At 52.5% G+C, this 26,065-nt stretch overlaps 2 protein-coding genes across 2 annotated transcripts in view; both read left to right on the forward strand.

The window, feature by feature from the left end:
• MYO9B (myosin IXB) overlaps nucleotides 1-17,987 on the forward strand; it is a 109,759-nt gene extending 91,772 nt beyond the window's left edge. The window contains exons 23-44 of the mRNA XM_006877133.1: nucleotides 1,745-1,867; nucleotides 2,696-2,845; nucleotides 2,928-3,094; nucleotides 3,742-4,590; nucleotides 5,907-5,970; nucleotides 6,121-6,245; nucleotides 10,107-10,240; nucleotides 10,385-10,575; nucleotides 12,398-12,496; nucleotides 12,585-12,758; nucleotides 12,875-12,916; nucleotides 13,058-13,169; nucleotides 13,540-13,613; nucleotides 13,943-14,135; nucleotides 14,227-14,355; nucleotides 14,516-14,621; nucleotides 14,814-14,945; nucleotides 15,136-15,259; nucleotides 15,736-15,783; nucleotides 16,230-16,379; nucleotides 17,340-17,463; nucleotides 17,563-17,987. Of these exons, the coding sequence (XP_006877195.1) occupies nucleotides 1,745-1,867; nucleotides 2,696-2,845; nucleotides 2,928-3,094; nucleotides 3,742-4,590; nucleotides 5,907-5,970; nucleotides 6,121-6,245; nucleotides 10,107-10,240; nucleotides 10,385-10,575; nucleotides 12,398-12,496; nucleotides 12,585-12,758; nucleotides 12,875-12,916; nucleotides 13,058-13,169; nucleotides 13,540-13,613; nucleotides 13,943-14,135; nucleotides 14,227-14,355; nucleotides 14,516-14,621; nucleotides 14,814-14,945; nucleotides 15,136-15,259; nucleotides 15,736-15,783; nucleotides 16,230-16,379; nucleotides 17,340-17,463; nucleotides 17,563-17,987 (3,735 nt within the window). The remainder of the gene's footprint in view (nucleotides 1-1,744; nucleotides 1,868-2,695; nucleotides 2,846-2,927; nucleotides 3,095-3,741; nucleotides 4,591-5,906; nucleotides 5,971-6,120; nucleotides 6,246-10,106; nucleotides 10,241-10,384; nucleotides 10,576-12,397; nucleotides 12,497-12,584; nucleotides 12,759-12,874; nucleotides 12,917-13,057; nucleotides 13,170-13,539; nucleotides 13,614-13,942; nucleotides 14,136-14,226; nucleotides 14,356-14,515; nucleotides 14,622-14,813; nucleotides 14,946-15,135; nucleotides 15,260-15,735; nucleotides 15,784-16,229; nucleotides 16,380-17,339; nucleotides 17,464-17,562) is intronic.
• A 2,038-nt stretch (nucleotides 17,988-20,025) lies between these two features.
• Nucleotides 20,026-22,606, forward strand: USE1 (unconventional SNARE in the ER 1 homolog (S. cerevisiae)). Its single transcript, XM_006877117.1, has 7 exons — nucleotides 20,026-20,127; nucleotides 20,409-20,458; nucleotides 20,587-20,665; nucleotides 20,758-20,926; nucleotides 21,741-21,762; nucleotides 22,036-22,210; nucleotides 22,424-22,606. Exons 1-7 carry the CDS (start codon nucleotides 20,026-20,028, stop codon nucleotides 22,604-22,606), a joined length of 780 nt encoding a protein of 259 aa, XP_006877179.1.
• Nucleotides 22,607-26,065: the final 3,459 nt, after the last annotated feature.

Below are 26,065 nucleotides of genomic sequence, written 5' to 3' on the forward strand. Positions count from 1 at the left end.
CTCTCTTTGGAATGGGCACAAACATTGATCTCTTCCAATCAGTCGGCCAGACAGTTGTCTTCCAAATTTCTTGGCAGAGATGAGTGAGTGCCTCCTGTGGTGCCTCACTTTCCTGGCTTTAACAGACATTTATTTATTCCCTCACAGTTTAGGAGGCTAGACTTCTCTGGCTCTGGAGAAAGGGCCTTGTCCCCTTTCAGCGCCTGTAGGCCCAGCATCCAATGGAGGTCTCCTTGGGTTTAGGCATCAATCCTTGCCTGGATCTAGGAGCTTCCCAGTACAGGGATCCCAGGTCCAAAGGACATACTCCACTCTTGGCTCTTCTTTCTTGGTGGTAGTTGGTCCCTTTGAGCTCTGTTTGCCGGTTTGATCCCTTTCATATCTCAAAAGAGATTGTCTCAAGATACAAGCTAACCCCACGAATTGCATCCTTCCTCATTAACATCATAGAAGCAAGAATTTACAACATGAAGTGTAATTACATCAGATTACGTCATGGAGAAGGTGGTTTATTAAACCAGAGGTCCTCATGGGGGATCACTGCATCATAGCTGCCAAAGCACTGAGCATCCAGGCCCAGCCTAACTGACTCCAAGCCTTAACCATCACAGGGACTTTGGAGTCAGTTCCAACTCAGAGCAACCCAAAGTCCAACAGGTGAAAGCTCTGCCCGGTCCTGTGCTGTCCTCACAGTTGCTGTGATATTGGAGCCACTTTGTCAGTCTGTGTCTTCAAGGTCTTTCTCTGTCTCTGACCTGATACTTTGTGATGTTTACCTGCTTTATGGCATTTATCACAGTAAGATTTCTTTTTAAATACAATTTTAAGCAACCCAGGTGGAATAAGATTCATCCATACAAAGGAGGAGGAGCTCTGGTAGCGTAGTGGTTACAAGTCGGGCTGCCAACCTCAAGGTCAGCAGTTCGAAACTACCAGCAGTTTGTGGGAGAAAGATGCGGCGTTCTGCTCCGGTAAAGATTTACAGCCTCGGAAACCTTGTACATGGTCACTATGAGTCGGAACTGACTTCATGGTACTTAACAACAACAACATACAAAGGAGTGAAGTTGTAGCACACACTACAACAGGGATGAACGTTTAAAGCATTATGCGGAGTGCAGTAAGTCAGATACAGAAATACTGGTGTACAAAATAGTCATTTGTGTGAAATATCTAGGATAGGCACACGTCTGGAGACCAAAGTTTATTAGTGGATTCCAGGAGCAGGAGGGAGGGGGAAAGAGGGAAACCTTCATTTAGGAAGCAGTTTGTGTTTATGGCGATGGAAAATACAGTGACAATTATCAGTGGCCATTGTATAACATGACCAGTGTAACTGATACGGCTCAATTGTACACCTGAAAAAGGGCAAATTGATTACGGGGAAAAAAAGGGACAGTCTGTATGATATGACATCTATTTGATATGGAGGGGGTTTTTTTGTTGTTAAAAAAGGGGGGGCATGTACCCCCACTTGTAGTGGAGCCCTCAAACAAGACATAGATCCAGAGCTCCCGGCATATCCCATCTCCTGGGCCCCCAGAATGGTGCCAGGTCCAGCCAGGCATCAGTGGATACTTGAATGTAAAGAAAATTCTGCGATTCTGTGTTTAAGGTTACCTTTGGATGGTGCAGATTTCTGGACACCTAAATCATTTGATTTGTTCAAAAAGCACTAACATTCAAGGAAGCCGAAGTCTTGGCTCCTTGGTGTTGGAAACACCCCCTTGTCCCAACCCCCCAGGACTTCACGGAGCAGTTCCAGGTACTGTTGGCCAAGAACGCGCCACCTTGCAGGGAGGTCATCTCGACATTGCTGGAGAAGATGGCTGTAGACAAGAAGAACTATCAGATCGGGAAAACCAAGGTCAGTACTGACGCCGCTGCATAGCTGCAAACTTGGGGCCTGTGGTCCTCTTGGCCACACACAGGTTTCTTCCTGGCCCTAAATTACCAAGCCACACTTCAGAATAAGTTGCTTTGTGTAGGAAGTGGGACTACAGGATGGGGACTTGGGCCTCTGGAGACCCTGGCCAGAATCTCCGGTGGGACTCAGACAACCTGACTCAACTACTTTCTTTCCTGTGTCCTCTCACCTAGGACAGGGACCATCATACACATCTTGTTTGTTAAGTGCTGTCAAGCTGATTCTGACTCACAGTGACCCTGTCTTGGGTTTCCGAGGCTATGTATCTTTACAGGAGCAAAAAGCTTCATCTTTCTCCTACAGAGCAACTAGTAAATCAAACTACTGACCTTGTGGTTAGCAGCCCAGCTCATAACCCACTACGCTACCAGCACCTAACAACAGGGCTTGTGGGCACAGCTCGCCACAAGGAAAGCTACAACAGAGGCCAGTAGGGAGCAGCTAATAACAACAGGGCTGGGGAAGGAAGGCTGATTGCCAGTGGGTGCGGGATTTTCATTTCAGATGATGAGAATGTTCTAGAGTTCGAGGTGATGGTTTCAAACATTATGTATGGATTAAATGCCACTGAACTGTGCTTTTTTAAATGGTTCATTTTATCTTATGTAAATTTCACCTCCATAAATTTAGAACCAACAAAGGCCCCGATGGTCAGTCAGCAGGCCAGCTGTTGGGTCTCTTTCCTGGGATGGTTTATACAAAGGGATTAGGGGTAGGCCCTGGGGCCATGCAGCTGACCATCTCCACCTGCTGCCCCTCTCCGGCCAGGTGTTTCTGAAGGAGCTGGAGCGGCAGGCCCTGCAAGAGACCCTGCACCGGGAGGTGGTGCGAAAGATCCTGCTGTTGCAGAGCTGGTTCCGGATGGTTTTGGAACGCAGGCACTTCCTGCAGATGAAGCAGGCCACAGTCACCATCCAGGTCCTCTAGAACCCCAGGGCATGTGTGGGGACGTCCAGGGTCACCAACACCTGGCCCTGATCACCCCACCCCCCACCCCCAGGCCTGCTGGCGTTCCTACCGAGTCCGGCGGGAGTTGGAAAGAACACAGGCAGCCATGTTCCTTCAGGCCATGTGGAGGGGCTACCGGCAGCGGACAGCTTACCAGCACCGGAGACAGAGCATCATCCGCCTACAAAGCCTCTGCCGGGGCCACCTGCAGCGCAAGAGGTACGTAAATTGTTCCAGGACATTCTAGAATGTTCTGGAAGCTGAGAAACCAAAGAGCTGCCTGAGATACTGGGAGATCATTCTGAAGGCTTCAGAAGACTAGCAGGGCCAGGGGACATCAATGCCAGGAACCAGACATTTGCCAGTCAGCACCACACCTGAATTCAAGGACGAAGGCAGGAACCCCCAGATTCCCCACATACACACACTCACTTAGCCCTGGGCATTCACTAGGTTCTGAGACTCCACCAGGTGGACAGTAGGGTGCCTACTGTCCTGCAGGGCATCCACAAGCATCCAGCCCTGCCCCTGACCCTGCTCCCCTCCAGATCACCCTGTGACCCTTGCCAACATGCAGACCCAGGACTCCACCACAAACCAGAGACCAGCTCTAGTGCTGAGCACACACACAAGGACCCTTCCCAGGGAGCTCACCAAAGATGTAGCCCCAAACAGAATCCCACAGGACCCCATTCCAGAGCAGCGGTAACTCGGGTCCTTCCCGAACAGTGAGTAGGCCAGACCCAGAGCAGCAGTGAAGGGCACTGCCGTATCCCCTCCCTCCAGATCCCCAGCACCCAGGCTGGTCTTGGAGGTGGGTGGATGTTTGTGTCTTCAGTTGGATTTTCTCTTTTCTTCTCCCACAGCTTCAGCCAGATGGTCTCAGAGAAGCGGAAGGCAGAGGAGGAGGAGAGGGAGACACAGGTCACCACAGGGGAAGCCATGATGGAGACCACTGGGGAGCAGATGCCTACACAGACTGTGTCTGAGGCTCCCAGTTCCCTGGATGTGTCAGAGCCTCAGCCAAGTGATGAGTCCCCCACAGCGAGCTCCCTCCCAGAGACAGAGACCCCAGTCGTGGAGAAGCCCACCCCATCCCAGAAACTGTCTGCCGAAAGTCACGAGAAAGCCCCCAGCAGCCGCGAGAAGCGCGAGTCTCGACGGCAGAGGGGCCTGGAGCATGTGAAATTCCAGAACAAGCACATGCAGTCATATAAGGAAGAGGGGGTCCTCCGAGATGCTTATGGAAGGGCAGGCCCAGAGCTGGAGGAGAATCTTTTGGAAGACCAGAAGGAGAACAGGGAAGAGGGCACCTCCTTGAACACAGAACTGGAGGTCAAGTGCTCATCTCCTTCAAAGCAGCCCGTGGAGGTTTTACCAGCTACCACAGCCAGCGAGACTTCTGGGAATGCCCAGGAGGGGAGCCCAAGGCCCAGTCGCACAGAAAGGCCCACCAGCCTGACCCTGGACAGCAGAACTAGTGTCCCAGAAACCCTAAAAGACAGGAGCAGGTCAAGCACCAGCTCCCGGGACCGGCCCGAGAGCCCTGGCAGCTCAGCCCAGATCCAGCGGTACCGCGACACCGACTCCGAGCGCCTGGCCATCGCCGTGGAGATATGGCGGGGCAAGAAGTTCATGGCTGCCGCACCCTGCTCTATGCTCAGCCAGTCGCTGGACCTCAGTGAGCCGTACCGGCCTGCCCTCACGCCCACAGAGTAAGCCTGGGGTCCACCCATGTCTGAGTCTTGGTCCAGCCCAAAATCCTAAAGCAGATCCACACTCAGACTCCACCAGGAGTGTGGGCACCCCAAGGAAGAGGGGGTGAGATGGGGCAGCTGAGAAACTCAAAAAAAAGAAAGCCCTAACCAGGACCCTGAGCCCCCATGGACGTGGACCATACTCACACAGTAACCCCCAGCCCCCCAGGTCCCCAGGCTCAGTTGTCGACACACAACACGTGTGTCAGAGTAGAACTAGGCTCCGAGAGGTTTTAATGGCTCATCTTCCAGAACTAGGTGTCAGACCTCTCTTCTGAGGGACCTATGTTGTTGTTCTGTGTTGGTTTTAAGTGCCGTCAAGTTGGTTCCGACTCACAGCAATCTTATATAGGGTTTCCACAGAGTGACTGGTGGGTTTGAACTGGCAACCCTGTGGTTAGCAGTCCAGTGCTTATTCCTACAGTGCCACATCAGGACTACCCCTATGAGTGGGTTCAAAGCTCTAACCCTTCAGTTAGCAGTCAGGCACATTCACTGTTTCCACCGCCCAGGGACTCCCCAACCAGTGGGGGGAGGGGGTGGGGTGCTGATTACACTACGAAGGGGCCACGTTCTATAAGACATACAAGTAGAATACCAGGTTTCCAGCCCTCTGTCCCAGAGACCCTCCTTGGACAAAAAAACAACAGAGCAACCATGCAGACCTTTCAGGAAGACAGTGTTTCTCACCTCAGCACTGCTAACATTTGGTTCCAGATCATTCTCTGTGCTGAGGGTCGTCTGTATGCTCTAGTGTTGAGCAGCATCCCTGGCCTCCACCCACTTGATGCTTGTAACAACCCCCTTAGTCATGATGACCGTAAATATCTCCAGACATTGCCAAGTGTCCCTACAGGTCAAAGTTGCCCTTAGTCAGCACCTCTGGGTTAGGGGGTTCCACTGACCCCTAAGAGACTTTTCCATGAGCATCTGAACTGAAGCCTTAGGACGGCTCTACACACATTTCCATCTACACACTGAGTGGAGAGGAGGGCAGTCAGAAAGAGTGAAAACCATTCTACCCAGTGTGAGGTAGGGATCCAGCTGGTGCTTTCTTTCCAGATAACTGATGGTGTCGATATTTGATGCCGGAACATTCTCTGTGGTTGTGGGGTGCCCTGTGCACATAGGGCATTAGTCTCTCCCACTCACTGCCAGCAGCTCTCCTATCATGACCCTCAGAAATACCGTCCAGGGAGCAGAGACACTCTGAGTAAGAAGCGCCACCTTCAGACTTGCTTCTGTAAACTTAAGCCCATTTCTGTGGTTTACAGGGAGAGGCAGATTTCCTTATCCACAAGTGACGTCTCCAGACTCCTGTGTCCTCCCAGGACCCAGGTATGATGCCCAGCGTGGCGCACATTCTGGGGTTTCTGTCATGTCCCCTCACAGCCCACATAGTCCTGCAGGGGGTACCGTTTGGGAGCCGGGGGGTGGGAGGGGGCTGTGGTGGGCTCTGGCTTTCCCTCTGCTGACCTCCCCTTACAGTCCTCGACAGAATCTGTGGATGGGGACCCCAGCTCCAAGAAGCCATTGGTCCAGAAGAAGAAGTCAAGTGACTTGGGCTGCGTCACAGACCTGGGGCTGTCCCCAGGCCTCCAGGTTGACTCCAAGTGAGTGTGACAGACACGGCTGGGCTGGCGTGGGGAGGGCTGTCATAGGATGGGGGGACAGGGCCAGTCCCCACAGTGGACTGTGACCACCTGACATGACCGTGTCCGGTGAAGTGACTCCAGCCGAGACCTAATTTTGTTGGGGCCTCCTCATTTACTGTCGAGTTGACTCCCGACTCATAGGAACCCCCTAAGTATCAAGAGAAATGTGCTCCAGAGAGTCTCGGTGGTTTTGTGTAAAGCCGATCACCAGGCTTTTCTTCCAAGTGGATTTTCACCTCCGACCTTTCAGTTACCAGCTAAGTGCTTCATTATGTGCACCACCTAGAACTTCCAATAGGTCCACCAAACCAATCCCCAGACCTGTCGGATGCGTCGATTCTAATTCATAGCAACTACAGGACAGTACAACTAACTGCCCCTAGAGAGAGTCCTGCTGCGGCACTGCGTGTTAATGCCCTGAACCACAAGGTCAGCAGTTCAAACTCACCAGCTGCTCCTAGGAAACCCTATACAGGATCACTGTGAGTAGGAACTGACTCATTGGCACTTAACAACAACCTCCGGTTTCCAAGGCTATAAATGTTTATAGAAGCCAATAGGTGTGAAACTGAAGCCCGCTGCCACTGAAGTCGGTTCCAATTTATAGCAACCCCATAGGCAGCAGATATTGTTTTTTGGCAAGAGGTGTGGTGGTGGTAGTTATGTGCCGAGGAGTAGGTTCCAACTCATAGCAACCCTGCATAGAGGGTTTCCAAGGCTGTAAATCATTACAAGAGCAGAAAGCCTCTCTCACCCAACAACTGGTAGCTTTGAACTGCTGACCTTAGCAGCCCAACTTGAAACCACTACACCACTAGAGCTCCTGGCAAGGGTTATAGGAAGGGTTTTTATCCAATTTCCACTGTGAATGATTAAAAACAGTTGCCACCAAGTCGACCCCAACTGCTGGTGACCCCATGTCAGAGTAAAATTATGCTTACAGGGTTTTCAGTGGTTGATGTTTTCAAAACAAACACCTGCAGGTGGACTCGGCCCTCACAGCAAGCACCTTCACCGTCTGCAGGCCCCAGACAGGCAGGTTCAGTTTGACTCTTTATGGAATCAAAGCCAGCTTCCAGTCTCCCTGTCTGTACCCTTGTGGTTGGTTCCCTCTTGGGCCCTCAGAAAATGGTGGTTCAAGGCTGGGTCCTTGAACCAGGAAGCCCCTGTAGAAATGTCCCATAGGGTTCCGTCACAGAGCTGAGAAGAGAACATGGGACCGTGATCTCTGATTCAGAATGTAAGTGAGGACGGTCTCCCAACTACCTTGGTCTCCTGGTCCCAGGGGTAACAGGCTGGCAAGGAGAGGGACAGGGGTAAACATCCATATCCTTCACCAAGGATGCAGAAGTTAGTAACACCTTAAAAGACCCAGCCCGTCTTAGTATTGTGCATGAAGTCAAGGCTAGAGACTGAGGGGGCACCCTAAGTGCTGCTCCTGGGATGGTCACAAGGGGGCTCATGTGGCTGCCACAGCAGTGCCCAGGGCGGTGACATCTACCCTAGCAGTGACCTCCTTACCCCAGGCTCGCAAGGAGTCCTACTGCCCCCAGATGAAGAACACAGGAAGTAGCTGAGCAGGGCACCCTGGCAGCTCCTCAAATTAGTCATCAACTGACAGCCGCCTCCAGTCATGGTCCTAGCCACCCCGAAACCAGCCCAGCCCCTCCCCTCCCCCAGTGCAGGCAGCTGGACACAGGGAAGCAGTCCCAAGTGCCCTCAGACGCCTTATTCTGGGCTCACCTTCCTCGTATTCTCCGGGTTACAAATGTGACACAGGTTCCCAGAGGAAAATTCAGACACAGGAACGGGTGTGCCAGGAAAGTGAGGGTCCCCTTGTGAATATCCTGGGGCCGCTGTAACTAATGACCACAAACTGGGGACCTGAAAATAAGACATTCATTTCCCTGTCCTGAGGCCAGAAGTGTGCAGTCCACGTGCCAACAGGCCCGGTTCCCTCTGTAGGCTCCCCCAGCATCTCAGACTCTGGGTGCTCCTGGTCTCATAGCTAACTCACTCAAATCCCTGTCCCTGTTATCACATGACCTCCTCTGCTTGTGTCTGTCTCCTCTTAGAAGGACTTGTCATTGGATGCTAAAATCCATCCAGCTCACCTAGAATGATCTCTTCTTGAGATTCTTAGCTAACTGTGCCTACAAAGTCCCTGTTACCAAGTCTCTTGGTCTCCATGTCTCCAAACTAAGCCAGTCTCGCCTTCCTCATTTCTCAGGAATGCTCTGGTGTGTTTCTTAAATGGGCTTACTCTTCCGGCAGCAGTCCACAGTATATCTTTTTTAATATCTTTGTGTGTTTTCAGTGAAAGTTTACCCAGAAAATTATGTTCTGATTTTTTTCAACGGCTCACCCTTCTCTTTTCTTGGCATTCTGGTTGTGTTTTCAGGACTCTAGGGCCCCCTGCCCTCCCCACCCTGTTTCCCCCCAACACACACACTATCTTGTCATCTTTGCTTTTGTGTAATGGCTGACCTTTTGGTCTCATAGAGCTGGTTTTTTAATAGAGCCCCATATTCATGGGTAATATTCTTTGTTATTTTGTGGAAAAGTGACCACAGGGGATATTTTTGGTTCCAAGTTAAAAGAATCTTCTCAGGGCAGTAGTCTTGGGGTCCTCTGGTCTCAACTCATCCAGTAAGTCTGGACTTTTTTGGGATTTGAGTTCTGTTCTGAGTTTTTCTCCCATTCGATCAAGGTCCTGATCAGAACATTGGTAGTGGTCGCTGGGCACGATCTAGTTCTTCCCGTCTCAGGTGGAGGAGACTGTGGCTCGTGTAGGCGATTAGCCTTGATAGACTAGTTTCTTTGGGACTTTGGTTTCCTTTACATTCAGTATCTTTGCCAGCACTTATAATGCTGTAGGAACATGGGAGGAGGCAGCAGGTAGTTTAATCGTCTTTGTGTGAAAATGGAGCGTGCTGTAACTTCCAGTGACTCCCGTCAGTTCCTACAAATCCACTTTCTTTTTAGTCGCATTCCAATCTGTCAAATAATGAAGACAGACTTGTACTCTCGCTAGCAAGGCAGTCAGTGCTTTCTGTTTTCTAGGATAACTGTTGAGCAGTCAGAGGGGCCCTGGTGGTGCGGTGGTTAAGGTCGGTGGCTTGAACACACCAGCTGTTCATGGGAAAGTAGTGTCCTTCTGCTCCTGTAGATTTACAACTTTGGAAACCCCATGGGGCAGTTCTACTCTGACCTCGAGGGTCTCTGTGTGTCAGCGTGGATTCAAAGCCAGTGGGTTTAGGCATTTTAGGGTAGTAGATGTGGGTTAATGCACCAGACTGCAAAGCCATTTAAACTGCAAGGTCAGCAGTTCAAGCTCACCAGCTGCTCCTCGGAAACCCTATACAGGGTTGCTGTGGGTCGGAACCGACTTGACGGCACTTCACAACAACAAGCATTCCTTTGGGCCTGGTGGCTCTGTGGTAGAATTCTCTCCTTCCTTGCGGGAAACCCAGCTTTGAGCCCCAGCTAATGCACCTTATACACAGCCACCACCCACCTGTCACTGGACATTCTATGTTGTTCTGATGCTGAGCAGGTTTCAGAGGAGATTCTAGACTGAGACAGACCAGGAGAAAGGCCAGTAAACACCCTATGACACAGTAATCTGCAGTCGATCTTGGGGGTGGGACAGGTCCAGGTAGCATTTCATTCCATTGTGCATGTGGTTGCCCTGAGTCAGGGCCAGCTCGGAACAACAACAGATCGTGTGCCCACAGTGTGCTGGTCAGAGGCAGGCCAGGCCTCCTGTCCACTTCCATTTCCCGAGCGGTAAACAGGACCTCTCACCTTCTCCTGCAGGTCCGCGTTCAAGAGACTCTTCGGGCCTAAGAACAAGGATAAGAAGTACAGTCTGGAGGGCGTGGAGGAGGTGGAGAACACAGGATCTGGGCATGCTGGGCTGGAAGCTGCCACCACCAAGAAGAATCTAGAAGGTCAGGCACCCACAGCCTCAGAGGCGGGTGCAGAGCCTCCAGGGACCCCAAGGACACTGATCAGAGCCTTGGGACCTGTCCCCAGGGGGCTGGCCTCATCCTCACACAGGTCCCACCCTCACCTGCTCTCCTCCCCGCCCACAGCCCTCTCCAGCCACCAGCACCGCCACCCCACCGGAGAGAAGCCCACCAAGGAGCCAGGAGGCAAAGGGAAGAAAAACCGGAACCTCAAAATTGGCAAAATCACGATATCGGAGAAGTGGCGGGAGTCTGTGTTCCGCAACATCACCAATGTCAACGAGCTAAAGTACCTGGATGAGTTCCTGCTCAAGAAGGTGGGCCCTAGTGCGTTAGGAGTAGGAAATGCAGAGCTAGAATGTCAACACAAGGTTCTAGAAGCGAAGCACATGTTCTTAAGTTTGGCTGGATGGTACACTCACTACACACAGCTGCTAGCCAAAAGGTTGTCTAGTCCACCCAGAAGCACCTCAGAAGAAAAGCTTGGCAGTCTCTTCTGAAACATCAGCCATTGAAAACCCCCTGTTCTTCTAACAGCGTAAGTTAGAGCCAATTCCACAACAACTGAAAAAACAGTCTTTTAGCAAAACCTGACCTGAGTTTGTGAGGAACAGTTCAGTCTGTGAGTTTTTAGATTTCCTTACAAAGTATCAGTGAGTATTCGTCTCAGTTGCCATAGCTACTGTAACCCAGATACCACCAACAGGTGGCTCTAGAGAAGAGATGTTCAGTATCTCACAGTTCTGGAGTGTGGAAGTATGAATTCAGGACTTGTGTTTTACCGGCTCTGAAGAAGCATCTTTCTTGCTCTCTTCCAGCTTGTGGAGCCCCGCACATTCCTTGGCTTTTTAAAAGCTGTACTGTTTCAGTGTCCGTTTTCCCTGTCTAGAAAGACACCTGTCAGAAGGGATTAGGTTTAGGACCCACTCAACTCCAACATGGCCTCCTAACCAATAGCAGCAGTACATCTGTAGAACTTGTTTCAACAAGTTCATGTTCACAGATACCAGAGTTAGGACCTGAACATAGCTTCCTGGGGCACAAACTCATAAGCCCGTCCCATGGAAACAATACTCAGGTGCCCCTCATCCAGGTGGAGGTGGACACTCATGGAGTACAGCAGACTCTGAAGCCCGGACAGAGACCTTGTCCAGGGAGACTGAAGGTCAGGGGTCCTGTGTGAACTACCGTAGGGGCTGAAGTGGTTCTCCAGGGGATTCTGGGAAGGCGATTCTGCCTTCAGGGGTTACTGGGCAACAGCTAGGGAATGTTTTGGTTGTCACATCTGGACGAGGGGCACTGCTCCTGACATTGAGAGGGTGGAGGCTCAAGAGGATTCCTCCCAGCATCCTCCAGTGCATAGGCCATCCCCCATCACAGACAGCAACCCAGCCCTGGTGTCAGTGCCCGCTACCTGCTGTCAAGTCCACTCCAAGCTCACCGTAACTCCGGGGCTGCCCAAGTAGAGCTGGCCTCCCTAGAGGTGTCAGCAGCTGAGTGTTTTGGAAGCTGATTATCAGGCCTTTCTTTTGGCCCCTCCGGCTTAGTCTCAGATTACAACCTTCCAGTTAGCAGCCAAGTACTTAACCGTGTGCAACACCCCCAGGACTCCATATATCTTCATATAATCCGGAATATATAAAGAACTACAACTAAACAACCAAAGATAACCCCATGGAAAAACGGGCAAAGGACTTCAACCAACACGTCACCAAAGAGGATATCCTAACGTCAGTAATCTTAGAAAACCAAAGGCAGACCAGTACCTGTTGAGTTGATTGTGATACACGTTGACCCTGTGTGTGTATCCACGGTGTTCTCAGGGGCTGATTCTTTAGAAGGAGTTTGTCAGGCCTTTCGTCTGAGACACCTCTGAGTAGACTTGAACCACCAACCTTACAGTTAGCAGCCGAGCACACTCATCATTTACACCACTCAGTGACTCCATCCTTAGTTTAAATCCCAGAGTTAATGGGATTTATGGGATCAATGCTGGGCTGGGCTGGGCTGGGCTGGGCTGGGCTGGGCTGGGCCGGAGGGGCTAGATTTTTATCCTGAGCAGGACTTTGGACAGGGCAGGATCCTGTTAGGGTCCTGTCAAGCAAGCCATGACGTGACCAACTCATCCCCTCCTCTCAGGTCAATGACCTCCGTTCCCAGAAGACCCCCACTGAAAGCTTGTTCATCGAGGCGACCGAGAAGTTCCGCAGCAACCTCAAAACTATGTACTCCGTGCCGGTGAGTGGCTCCGCCACATTGCAGCCCCCTTTTGCCCAGCACCCCACGGCCTCGGGTTCACGCACCACCTACCTGTGCCTCCTTCCAGAATGGGAAGATCCACGTGGGCTACAAGGACCTGATGGAGAACTACCAGATTGTGGTGACCAACCTGGCAGCTGAGCGTGGCGAGAAGGATACCAACCTGGTGCTCAACCTCTTCCAGTTGCTGCTGGACGAATTCACCCGGAAGCACTCCAAGAGCGACTTCGAGAACCCCAAGGTGCCGACGCCCTCACAGCCTGTGCTCCCCAGCGGGGAGCTCCAGGTGGGGATGGGGCCTTGCTACTGGGCTGTGTGTCAGGACGAGCCTCTCCTCCCTTTCCCCTCCCCCCACAGCAGAGCAAGTCTCAGAAGAAGAAGCGGAAACAGGAGCGTGCTGTGAGTGTGTGTCCGCCCCAAGTGGCCTGAGCCCCAAGTCCCGAGTGCTTGATCCTGAGGGTACAAGCTGGAGCAGGGAGCTCTGGGAGGAGCAGGAAGAAGGGGTCCCCTCTCAGCTGCCTTCCCCTTCCCGCCCCCCAGGTGCAGCAGCACAATGGGCATGTGTTCTCCAGCTACCAGGTGAGCATTCCCCAGTCATGCGAACACTGCCTCTCCTACATCTGGCTCATGGACAAGGCTCTGCTGTGCAGCGGTGAGTACCCCATTGCCCCTGACCCCGCCACACACACCCAGATTCCCCATCACATGCACCCAACTCCCTGCCACTCCAGAGGTTCCCCACAATATATCCCAAGCCCTGTTGTGCACCCTAACCCACCATACCTACCAATCTCCCGTGCATGTCTCCGAACCCCACTGTGTGTTCTTGGCCACCTGCTCTGACATCAGCCCTCTGACCCCCTCTGCGTGTCCCATCATCCTCCAAACTCAACACATGCATCCTGACTCCCAGCTGACCCCCAGGCCCCCACCACTTGCACTCAGCCCGTGGCTGACCCACCCCCCACTCCCACTTGCACCCCTGGTCCCCAACACCTGTGACCCACTCTATGGCCTCCTAGTGTGCAAGATGACCTGTCACAAGAAGTGTGTTCACAAGATCCAGACCTATTGCTCCTACACGTGCGGGCAGAAGGTAAGGTGGCTAGGGGCCTAGAGCTTTCCAGAACAGGACCCATTCTATGCAGAGAGGCCCTGTAGACATGTGGAGAAGGGCTGGGCTGCTCCTCTAGCTGCCTCTCCCCACTTTAGCTGCCCCTCCACATCCATCTGCCCCTCTCGACAAACCTGCCAAAACGTACATCTCATCACCTATTGATGATTCTTCTTCCAGGGGTGCCCTGGGGTGGGTCACTGAAGTGGGGACCTGGAAGTTTGCACAAGGTGCTGGAGGGGGATGGAGTGTGGAGGGGTGCAGAGGGCTGTGGAGGACCCGTCCTGCCCTTACCCTGCCCTGCCTTGCAGGTAGAGCCTGGTGCAGAGCCCGGCCACTTCGGAGTGTGTGTCGACAGCCTGACCAGCGACAAGGCCTCGGTGCCCATCGTGCTGGAGAAACTTCTGGAACACGTGGAGATGCACGGCCTGTACACCGAGGGCCTCTACCGCAAGTCAGGCACTGCCAACCGCCAGCGGGAGCTCCGGCAGGCGCTACAGACAGGTGGGTGCTGTGAGTGGGTGGGCAACGAGCACTGCGGACAGGTCGGTATGGAGGTGTCCTATTCAGTCAAGTCGGCCTCCCTCCCCTGCAGACCCCACAGCAGTCAAGCTGGAGAACTACCCCATTCATGCCATCACGGGGGTCCTGAAGCAATGGCTGCGTGAGCTGCCTGAGCCCCTCATGACCTTCGCCCAGTACAATGACTTCCTCCACGCAGTCGGTGCGTCCCCCTGAGTCGGGGCTGCCAGCTGGGACTGGTGATCAGCTGAGTTTGGGAAGGCGGGGCTGGTTGAGTTGGGTTTAAAGGGGACTTGTGAGGGTCTACGGGGGACTAAGCCTTCCTTCCTGCATCCCTCCCCCCCCCCACCGCACACACACAGAGCTCCCCGAGCGGCTGGAACAGCTGACTGCCATCTACGCCGTCCTGGACCATCTGCCTGAAGCCAACCACAACTCCCTAGAGCGACTCATCTTCCACCTTGTCAAGCAAGTGTCCTCACCCCTATCCTGGGTGGTCTGTACAGGGCCATATTGGGGAGGGGGCGCCTGCGGCCTTTGAGCATTCCCCACATCTAGACTGTAGGCAGTCCTTTTCTGAGGGTGACTGACCCCAGGGTTTGTGTCACAGTGGGCTTCCTGGGCCCTGTGGTGCCACCTTCATGCCGTCCATCCCCGCAGGGTGGCCCTCCTCGAGGATGTGAACCGCATGTCACCCAGTGCCTTGGCCATCATCTTTGCACCCTGCCTGCTGCGCTGCCCCGATACCTCAGACCCGCTGACCAGTGTAAAGGACGTGCTGAAGATCACCACGTGAGTGCCCACCTACCCTGGACTCCATGAGCCATCCGCTGGGAATGACCACAAGACAGAAGTCCCCGGGTTGTAGCTTTGTGGTTGCACCTCACTTGCAGGGACTTAGGGGAACCAGGATCTCTAGGCCACGTCCCTTCTCTGCACGGCCTTGGCTATGACCAAGTCCCTATCATGGCCTTGTGTGCAGGTGCGTAGAGATGCTGATCAAAGAGCAGATGCGAAAATACAAGGTGAAGATGGAGGAGATCAACCAGCTGGAGGCTGCCGAGAGCATCGCCTTCCGCCGACTCTCGCTGCTGCGGCAAAACACTGTACGCAGGGCTGGCTGGGCTCAGGGGCTACAGTTGGAGGAATGGGTGAAGCCGGAGGTTGAGGGTGGGCCAAGGGAGAAAAGGAACTGGAGTGGATGTAAAAGGACCGGGGGGTGGGGAGATCAGGGGCTGTGGGTTGGGTTGTGACAGGGTGCTGGAGACGGAGTCGGGACTGAGCAGTGGTCAGGGAACCTGGTCAGGGGTCTGGAGAGCCCTGGGCTGTGAGGGTGGAAGGCTGCCTGATTGGGAACCTCGAATCCCACTTCTGTCCATCAATCCCCATCCAGTTATACCTAAACTCCTTCTCAAGGGCAGTGGGACACTCCCTTTTTTGGCTAGATTCATCACATCAGTCCAGTTTTATTGACTGAGCCCCACTAGCAGGGGAAGGAGGGTGAAAATGCCCTACCTGTCCGGGAAGCTGGCTTATCCTCGCCTCCTGCCCTGTAGTCACCCTGCCTTCATCTCTCCCCCAGCCATGGCTTCTCAAACTGGGGTTCTCGTCTCCCTACGAGGGGGTCCTGGTATGTACGAGCGGAGACCGCGTGCATGCCTCCCTATGTGCAGCGCAAGCTGAGCTCCCCTTAAACCCTGGGGTCCTTGTAGACTAGACTGCACCCTACCCTTCCGGAAGTGCATGCAGGAGCAGCCCCTCCCATGCCTGTAGAAGGGGCACTCAGCCCTCCCCACATCACAACTAACCCCACCAGCCACTCATACCCCTCTCTAGCCACCTGTGGCACTAACCCCACCAGCTGATGCCCTAGCCAATTTGCAAATGGTTAAGCACGCAACTACTAGCCCAAAGGTTGGCAGCTTAAACCCACCCAGTGGTGCCGTGGAAGAAATTCCTGGTGATCTCCCAAACGGTTACATCCGTGAAAACCCTATGGAAGTTTCACTGTGCACACTTGGGTTCATCATGAGTCAGAATAGACTTGATTGCAACTAAGTACAACACCTCTTCCAGAACAAGAGCCCCAAAGCCCGGGCGAGCAGTGGCGGTCTGGAGGAGCTAGGGGTGCTGCCGGAGGAAGTGGCAGCAGTGGCTGCGGACGATGAGGACCGTGAGAAGGAGATCCTCATGGAGCGCATTCAGTCCATCAAGGAGGAGAAGCAAGTGTCCTGTGGTCACCAGGGTGGCTGATGGCTAGCGCCATCCAAGGGCCAGGGGAGGCCCACGTGAAGAGCAGGGTTGATGGGCAGGGCCCAGACTTTTCCTTAAGTCAATCTCAGCTAGGCCTGCAGATTGGCACCCAAATTAAGGGGTAAGAGGAGACCCCAGGTGAGGCCAACAGTTAAGTGCTTGGCTGCTAAGGAGATTGGGGTTCAAACCCACCCAGAGGCACCATGTAAGAAAAGCCTGGTAATGTACTTCCATGAAAATTCCAGCGAAGAAAACTCTTGAGGAGACTGAGCTGAAGTTACAATTAAGAGAGGTGGCTGTGATCCTTGAATTAACACCTTGGGTCCTTGAGTTTACACCTTAAGTTTGCATCCTTTTCAAAGAGGTAACAAAAGCACTTACATTACACATTAGCTAAAGTGGGTTACCAAAGAATAGGGGAGAGAACCTCAAAAGTCATATCCTAGCACAGCCAGGACAAGGGAGAGACCAGGATTCATAGGCCCTGGCATATGGTTAAGTGCTTGGCTACTGCTAATTAAAATGTTCCATCCTGTAGAAGAAAGCCCTGATGATCTGGGTTCATAAGATCACAGCTATTAAACCCTTTGGGGCATTTCTCTGACACCCACAGGGTTACCTTGAGCCAAAGTTTAAAGCAGCTGGTTTGGTTTCTGTTTTATCTCCCCTGAGCTTCACCATAAACCAGTTTGAATGTTTAGGCAAAGTATATACTTCCGTGTAACATGGTTGTAAAATGAAAACACACACAAACACACAAAAGTGATGCCAGGGCAACAGGCAGAAACTCTGGACTTGGAAAGGGGCAGAGGGACAACACAGACAAAGGCCCTGTGGTGTGGGCACAGGATTAGAGGGGGAAAGTAAGGGCATATCTTCACTCAAGAGCAGGCCAGGCCTTGAACTGTGGCCCCTCATCGTGCCCCTAGGGAGGACATCACCTACCGCCTTCCAGAGCTGGACCCACGTGGCTCAGATGAAGAAAACCTGGACTCGGAGACTTCGGCTAGCACAGAGAGCCTGCTGGAGGAGTGGGCCGGGCGGGGGGCCTCGGAAGGTCAGTATTAAGGTAGTGTGTGCTTTTTTCCTTCCTGTCTTCCCTGGGAGAGGTGGGACTGCAGTGGAGCTGCGCTGACCCTGCCGTCTGTCTCCCAAGGGCCCCCTGTGCCTGGTGTCCCCCACCCTGGCACACCCACCCCGAGCCCCCTCCCCGTGGTGGCCGAGGTGGCAGCCCCTCCACGACGCAGGCCGTCGTCCTTCGTGACGGTCCGAGTGAAGACCCCCCGGCGCACACCTGTCATGCCCATGGCCAATATCAAGCTGCCGCCCGGTCTGCCAGCCCACCTGTGTGGCTGGGCACCCCAGACCCATGAGTCTGGGGTTCCCGTGAGGCGCCGTGAGCCACCTGCCCGCCGCCCAGATCTGGTGCACTCGGTGTACGTGGCGCCTGGTGCTGAGCTGCCTATGCAGGCAGCCCTCGAGACCCTGGACGAGGAGAAACAGCCCCCCAGCGCCAAACGGAGGTACTCTGACCCTCCAACATACTGCCTGCCCCGCGCCCCAGACCAGGCCAATGGTTGAGGGCTGCAGCTGGCCAAACCCAAGTGTCCTGGGACAAACCAGTCCACAGAGTTTGGATCCATTGGGCCTATAAGACATGCAGGAGCCAGGCCCACGCCCCTCGCTCCAGCACCAGCATCGGCTTTCTAGAAGGATCCAGAAGAGCTCAGTGAGCGCATGGGGCTAGATGTGCCCCTCGCAGAGCAGGACTAGCAGGGAGCAGCCTGGCGGCTACCTTAGCCTCACCCACCTGCTATGGCTGCCTTGCAGGTCCCCGCATAGCGCTTACCCTTTGTACCTTTTGACTTGACGGTAACTTTCTTTGTATGTGGTTTACATAACTAGAAACTGTTAACAGCCTTAACAGGAGACCAAATCGTTTTTTCGTATTGTTATTTGGGGTTTTGTTTTTGTTTTTTCTATAAATACATGTTTCTGTAAAAACTTGTATGTTAACCCCACGCATCTTCCTTTAACTTGGATGCAAGTCGTCCATGAAGTAGACGGTAGGGACTCAAGTCACACTGCGGAATCATAAGCCCTTGCTGGGGCCAGATTGGAGGTCAGCAGGCCTGCCCCAGGACGTGGACACTTGGGGCATCTGGTGATACTGAGGCCCTTGTGGATGTGCCCCGCCCCGCGGCGCCGTGCGTCATTGTGGGGGTCAGGGGGGAATCCTATAGCATCCAGGACGCCAGGCAGAGGTGGCCCCCGTCTCCCACACCACCCGACTTCGCCTCCCCCGGAGTCAGGTCCCGGTGGGACAAATGTGGTCAAGATCTCTCTGCCCAACATCCCTGGACATAGCCCTCTCTTGCTCTCTGCCACTGTGGCACAACTGGAGCTGCCTACCACGAGAAACCCCTCCAGGCGAGTCCTGTGGTTTCACATCCCTGACAGTCAACAATGTCATACTGGGGGACTTGGGGAGTGGGACTTACTCTTCCAGGTTCAGGTCCCCCTTCCCCGCCCCCCCAAACACCTGAACAAGTGAAATAAAGACAAAGTGCCTGAGCTGTTTGCCTGTGACTCCTGGAGGGATGGTGGGCTGAAGAGGGATGCCAGTCGTGGGAGGACAGCCTTGGTTTTCAGTGGGAGTGGGTATCAATGTAGCAGAGAACACCTGAAGAGCAAGGTGCCAGGCTTGCTGCCCTAAATGTCTTCTGTAGGGTTCGCCAACCACTCGGAGAAGCCAGTTCCTGGTGGGCCCCGCGATGCCAGGAGCCACCACACTGCAGAGGGGTTCGCAGGCTACAACTGCTGGGTGGAGTGGGGGAAGGGTGCGCACTGAACCCAACGGGCGAGGAAAACTTCGCATCTAGCCAACTTGGCTGTGTGCCGGCTTAGGTCCTTGGCTCCTCCAAGTGGCTCTGCAGAGTTAAGGCTCCCGTTCTTTCCAGATGTGGTAGACACACCCCTGGGCTCCACGCCTCAGCCGAGGCCACACAGCCGGAAGAGGAGGCTGGGATGGGAGGGGGAAAGCGGAAGCTTCCCTGTCTAACTCTGAAACTCCGTTCTTTCCCTACTGAGTTAAGTCACTCCCTCTCAGTATTTTGTAAGAACACCTGTCCCACCAGTGTTGGGAAGCCCCCTCCACACCCCGTTCAGCCCAGAGGTGGTTCTTTAGGCCTGGGGACTCGCAGGACGAAGTGGTCAAAAGTACAGATGGGCTCGTCTAGCAGATAATAAAAAAACGCAAGGATCCCTTAGATTCCAAAATCCAATGCTAGGGCCCATCAACAAGAAGGCAGGCTGCCCGGAGACGGAGATGGATATGAGTGGGTGTGGGGACAGCATTTTGAGCTGAGGGAACCGAAAGAGCAGAGAACGCATTGCACTCGAACCTCACCCTGGAGGACCGGTTCCCTCCAAACTCCGGGAAGAGCTCAAGTAAGCAATTCGGCCCTGAGTAAATATGGATGGGATGGCATCCCTCTAAATAAATTACTTCCGCCCCAAACAAACATGGGCCAGCCAACGAGCACCGGCTGATTACATGAAGGAACTTCCGCCCTTCTTTAAGATGGCCCCAGCGGAAAAGGCGGGGCATAGCTCGGTGATGATGGCGTCGAGACTAGAGCTGAATCTGGTCCGGCTGCTGTGCCGATGCGAGGCGATGGCGGCGGAGAAGCGGGATCCAGAAGAGTGGCGCCTGGAGAAGGTGAGAGGCCCACAGTGCTACTACATAAATCCCAACTCCCGGGAGCCGGTGTCCTAAATAGCAGGCCACCCGGCCCGAATCCTCCGCCCCAATTTCCTCGTTGGACCCGCCCCTTCCGGTCCCCCTTCCACCACGTAATCCTGCCCCCGTGTCTGAGAAACCGCCTTTGGCCACGCCTCCATGCTTTTGGCTCCTCCCTGTGCTCGCCCTCTACTCTGTTTCTAACTCCTACAAGAACACCTGGATGTGGGGGCATTTGACATCCCACTTTATCTCCCCAGTACGTGAGGGCCCTGGAGGACATGCTGCAGGCCTTGAAGGCCCAGGTGAGGTGAGTACAGGCAACTCACAGGAGTTTCAAACCCAAGGATTGGAGGGCCCTGGAGAGCCAACTGGAATCCTCTTCTGGGACTGGGGACTAGAGAAGCAGGTTTTCTTTGACCTCTTGGTTCCTTCCAGTAAACCAGCTTCCGAGGTGATCAATGAATATTCTCGCAAGGTGGACTTTCTGAAGGGGATGCTACAGGCAGAGAAACTGGTTAGCTGGGGGCTCCCTTGGTGGTCCCTGTTACGCTCCCCTGGGTCTCTGGGAGACAGCTCTCTGTGACACTTTTTCCTATGTCTCTGAAGACCTCATCCTCGGAGAAGGCACTAGCCAACCAATTCCTAGCCCCCGGCCGTGTGCCAACCACAGCCCGGGAACGAGTGCCTGCCACAAAGACAGTGCATCTACAGTCACGGGCAAGGTACACCAGCGAGATGAGGAGTGAACTGCTAGGCCTGGTAAGTCCTCTTTTAGGTCCCTGGGAGTTCTTCAGACTGGGAGATCCAGAATGACAAGCAGTGCCAGTTGTGGGGACCCTAGAGCATCCATCAGCCTCTTCTCTGGGGCCAGCAGCAAGACATTGTGGATGGGGCTTTGCTGGATGAATAGGGGTTTGAAGAAGATGAAAATTCCATGTCCCAGTTAAGCCCCTGAGTTAGCCAGAGCAGAGCTTAACTGTTGGCTTTCTACTTCTCACAAGATGGACACAAGTGCCATTCTGAGCATTTCACACAAAGTTGGAGATGTATAGCTTATAGATGAGAAGGTTTAGAGGTCATAAGGCTTGCCCAGATCCCTGACTGAGGTTTAGTGGGTTCTGAGATCAGAAAGGACAAGAGTGGATGACTTTCTGTCTCTCCCTTTTTCCCACAGGACTCTACCGAAGGTGTGTCACCCTGAACAGAACAGGATTCAAGGCCCAACCTCCTGGGGCAAGACCCTATTATCATCCATCCCCGGGGCCCAGCTTGGTTCCCACAGAGATTTCCCCCATTCAGAAATAGTGTTCTAGGGGCATCATTTAGTCAGGCCTGGAGTGAGGGTCTGAGGCAAAAAAAGTGGTCCCTGGAGGAGACAGCACCACGCTACAATTGGGGAGCCCAAATGGGAGTGGAAAATGCTTCCAGAGAGAGGGGCGATTCAAGCTGAGGCCTTGAAGCATTGTAAGGAGCCTGCTAGGCAGCAGACAAGATTGAGAATGGCATCTCAAGTAGAGGGCACAGCACAGGCAAAGGCCAAGAGGCCGGAAAGCTGAAAACTAACCCTCTCTCTTCTCCCTTTATGGCAGAGCTGGACATAAGGAAGCGAACGTGAGTATTGTGGACCCCTAGCAGTGTATGTGGGGGTGGAGAAGGCTGGGCGAACCAGGGGCCACTCTAGTACCTCAGATCTAAAAACACCCACCAGAAGCCACTTTCTGGAGATGCTTTTCCCAGAAGGCAAAGCAAAGATGGGAAAAGGAAGGCCCTGAGTTGGGGGTGGTAGCTGGAGCTGTGGTCTCTGGGCTCATTGCAATCATGGTAGACTCTTTCCTCTTTCACCCCATCTCTCATGCCCACCTGCCCATCCTTGTGGGGTGTCAGCAGGGGGGCAGGGCCCAGGCCGGTGGAAGAGAAGCAGTCGGCAGCTGAACTAGACCTTGTCCTCCAACGACACCAGAATCTCCAGGAGAAGCTGGCAGAGGAGATGCTAGGCCTCGCCCGGAGCCTGAAGACTAACACTCTGGCTGCTCAGAACGTGATCAAAAAGGACAACCAGGTGTGGGGGCCACTGCCCTGGGGTCTCACAGACACCTTCCCAGCAAATGGGTATGGTGGATGAATAAAAGTCGGGTAGAAGATAAAAAAATGGCATTCCCCGTAGGGGCCACAGCACCGACAAGGGCCAAGAAGTGCATGTCTGGCCCAGGACAGTCTAAAGAGGCTAGATGTGGCCCCAGTCCTGTTGCCATCTCCTCCACCCTCTCCACAGACCCTGTCCCACTCTCTGAAAATGGCCGACCAGAACCTGGAGACGCTAAAGACGGAGTCGGAGCGGCTGGAGCAGCATACGCAGAAGTCGGTCAACTGGCTGCTCTGGGTCATGCTCATCATTGTCTGCTTCATCTTCATCAGCATGATCCTCTTCATCCGTGTCATGCCCAAGCTCAAATAAAGGCCTGCCACAGCCCACTTGGGCTGCTCTCTGTCTGACCCCTGCCCCAGAGTCCCCTTCGGGATGGATAAGTTGGGGGATCCCTGGGAGCCACAGAGAGGGAGAGTGTGAGCATCTGGGGAGGTCAGGCCCCTCTTGGTGCCTGGCCTGCACAGGATGAGACCAGGCCCCATGAGAGTCCAGGAAGCCTCCACTTCTGGAGACTCACAGCTGAATATGATATGTTTAACCTTGTGGGGTCAGAGTAGGGCAGGTGGGCAGGGTCCCATGGTCCTGGGGGGCAGGGGAGAGCAGGGTTTCCCCAGAGGGCAGCGTATTGGTGCTGGGCCCTTGGGATTAAAGGTGGTAGGTAATTCAGGGAAAACTCAAACCAGCACCAGTCCTAGATTAAGCTCTTGGGACACTGGGTCCTTCAAACAGTCAACAAACATTCTTGCATCATACCCAGTGATGGGCACAGGGACTCAGTCAAGACCCTCCCTTCCCCGGGACACCATCTGACCAATCCAAGAGGACAGCTGGGTGGGGACTGGAGTCAGAACCAAGGAAAGAGATTGGGGAGTAGGGTGCCCTGGGGGAAAGCTGAAGAGTAGGGGGACCAGGATCTCCCCACTCCCACCTCAGATGTCAGTGAGGGGAGATGAGCCTGCACCAGGTCCTTGAAAGTGTCTGACCCACCCAGACCTGTGGGAGCAAGAGTCCTGGAGACAGGTATTTTTGATGAAGGTGCCCCTGCCAATGCAAGTACAAACCCCCCAGGTAAAGCATTCTGAAAACACCAGTGGCAGCTTTTAAAAAATCAGTCATAAATGAGAAGTCTTGCACCTGTGGTACTAAGGCGTTCCAACATCAGGAAGCTTGTTTGTAGAATTTGGCACATTAATGCACCCGAGTAAAGCCATAAGTGCTAAAATGGCACCTTATACCTCATAATAGAAAAGGAATACTATCATTGTCAGCTGCCACCAATCTGGCCCCAAACTCATGGTGGCTCCGTGCACAATAAAATCAAAGCCCGTCTGGTCCATTACCATGATCAACTGCTGCGTAGTTTTCATGGACTGAGTTTTGAAAGTTCAATAATTGCCAAGTCTTCTTCCTCTGAAAGTACCACTGAAACCTATTCAGCATCCTAGGACATGTAAGCCTCCAACTGACAAAACGGTGGGAGGTATACATGAAGTGTAATGGCCAGGAATCAAACCTGGTCACTTGCTTAAAAGCCAACCCTACTGCCATCCATCATGTCAATTCTGACTCATAGTGACCCTGTATTATGAAGTTTCCAAGGCTATAAATATTTGGGGAGCAGGTAGGAATTAGGATTAGTACTTTAACTACATCTAGGCTAGGCCTGGAACTTTCTAATGTTAGGGTTAGGGTTAGGACTAGCATTAGTGCTAGGGGTAATGGTTGGACTAGGGCTAGGAGCAACTCTTGGTCGAGTTTTAGGGCTTCAGTTAGGTGGTTTTTCCCCCTTGAAATCGACTTGATTTCCTCTTCATTTGGAAGTTCTGTAATGTCATTTATTCCCTCTTTTTACTTGATGTTGTTGCAAACTGGTACTTCTGGTTCTCTCTTCAGTCTGAAAGGTTTATTTTACTTTGAATACTTCTACATCTGGGTTGAGTTCTGGGTGATACTGTCATGTATGTTAAACTCAGGGCGCTGTCCGCTGTTGTTGGTTCTTTGTGCAAAAAATTCCCCTTAGTATTTTTTGTAGGAGCGATCTGATTTTTAACAAATTCTTTTAATTTCTGTTTATCTGGAAATGTCCTCATTTTGCTGTCATATTCGATGGACAATTTTGCTGGGTATATGATTCTTGATAGGAAATTTTTTTCCTTCACAATTTTATGTATGTCATCCCATTGTCTGCTTGCCTGTGTGGTTTCTGCTGAGAAATCTTATTAGTTCTCCTGTAGGTAACTTTTCATTTTTCCCAAGCTGCTCTTGGGATTCTTACCTTGTGTTTGGTTTTGAAAAGTTTCATTATAACATGTATGGTGATTTTCTCTTTGAGTCTAGCCTTCTTGGAGTTCTTTTAACTTCTTGCATGGCTATCTTTTCATCTTTCATGATGTTGGGGAAATTTTCTGCCAATAATTCGGATAATTTTCACTACGTTTATTTTGTTTTTGTCTCTTCCTGTTCTGGAATTCCAGTCACATATAAGTTATTCTTTCTGGTAGTGTCCTACACAAATCTTAGGCTTTCTTCAGATTTTTCCCTTTTTCCTGATTATTCCTCTGTTGTTGTTGTTGTTAAGTGTTGTCAAGTCAGTTCCGACCCATAGCGACCCTGTACAGGGTTTCCGAGGGTGTAAATCTTTACGGGAGTAGAAAGCCTCTTCTTTCTCCCGCGGAGCGGCTGGTAGTTTCGAACTGCTGACCTTAAGGTTCGCAGCCTGATTCGTAACCACTACGCTACCAGATTATTCCTCTAGCAGATGAATATTGAGAGATTTGTCTTCAAGCTCATTAATTCAGCCTTCCACTGATTCATATTCTTTCCCCTTTCAATGTACTATCTATTTCTGAAGTCTTAATATTAATCTGAATCCACACCTAATCTTGTGGTGCTATAGGTCAAGTACTGCGATCCTAACCACAAGGTTGGTAGTTCAAACCCACCAGCCACTCCTCGGAAGCCCTTTTTTAAAGTTCCTTATCAAGTAGTTCCCATACTATTTCAGGCATATTTTCTGACTCCATATTTTGAGGCACACTTGTTTGAGGCACTGTCTTGTTTCTTCTTGTAAGCTGAAATTGTGGTGGTGTTCTATGTTTAATTGACGACTTTCAGGCACTTCACCAACTGTCTCCTGGTGGATGTGATAGAGACTGGAAATGTGAACACAGTTCTCTGTTCACTGTAGCATAGTTCAGGACTGGTTCATGCACCTCCACCTCCAGACATTGGGTACTATGCCCAGTGGCTGACCCAGAGACTACACAGGATGGAGTACCACAGGCTGCTGGACAGGCAAGGGCCTCGGAAACAAGGTTATGAATCCTGAAAGGAACAAAGTCTCATCTTTCCCCAGAGGAGCAGTTGGTGAATTTCAGCTGCCACACTGTGGTAAGCAGTGCTTACCCTGAATCATCATTGCTCTCACTCAAAATTAAAGAATGTTGTTAGTAGGTGCCATTGAGTTGGCACTGACTCATAACAACCTTATGTACAACATAATGAAACACTGCCTGGTCCTGTGCCAACCTCAAAATCATTGCTATGCTTGAGCCCATTGCTGCTGCCATGGTGCCTGCCCATCACATTGGGGATCTTCCTCTTTTTTTCTGACCCTCCACTTTTCCAAGCATTATGTCCTCTAGGGACTAATCCCTCCTGATAATTTGTCTGAAGTATGAGAGACAAAGTCTGGCCAACCCGGCTTCCAAGGAGCATTCTGGCTGTACTTATTCCAACACAAATTTAGTTTATTCTTTTGGTGGTCCA

Source organism: Chrysochloris asiatica, unplaced genomic scaffold, assembly GCF_000296735.1.
Source record: "Chrysochloris asiatica unplaced genomic scaffold, ChrAsi1.0 scaffold00442, whole genome shotgun sequence".
Lineage (NCBI taxonomy): Eukaryota > Metazoa > Chordata > Mammalia > Afrosoricida > Chrysochloridae > Chrysochloris > Chrysochloris asiatica.

Coding starts and splice junctions, on each gene's coding strand:
- USE1 (XM_006877117.1), top strand. CDS start 20,026: ATGATGGCGTCGAGACTAGAGCTGAATCTGGTCCGGCTGCTGTGCCGA. Junction 20,128..20,408: donor AAGAGTGGCGCCTGGAGAAG/GTGAGAGGCCCA, acceptor TTATCTCCCCAG/TACGTGAGGGCCCTGGAGGA. Junction 20,459..20,586: donor GCCTTGAAGGCCCAGGTGAG/GTGAGTACAGGC, acceptor GGTTCCTTCCAG/TAAACCAGCTTCCGAGGTGA.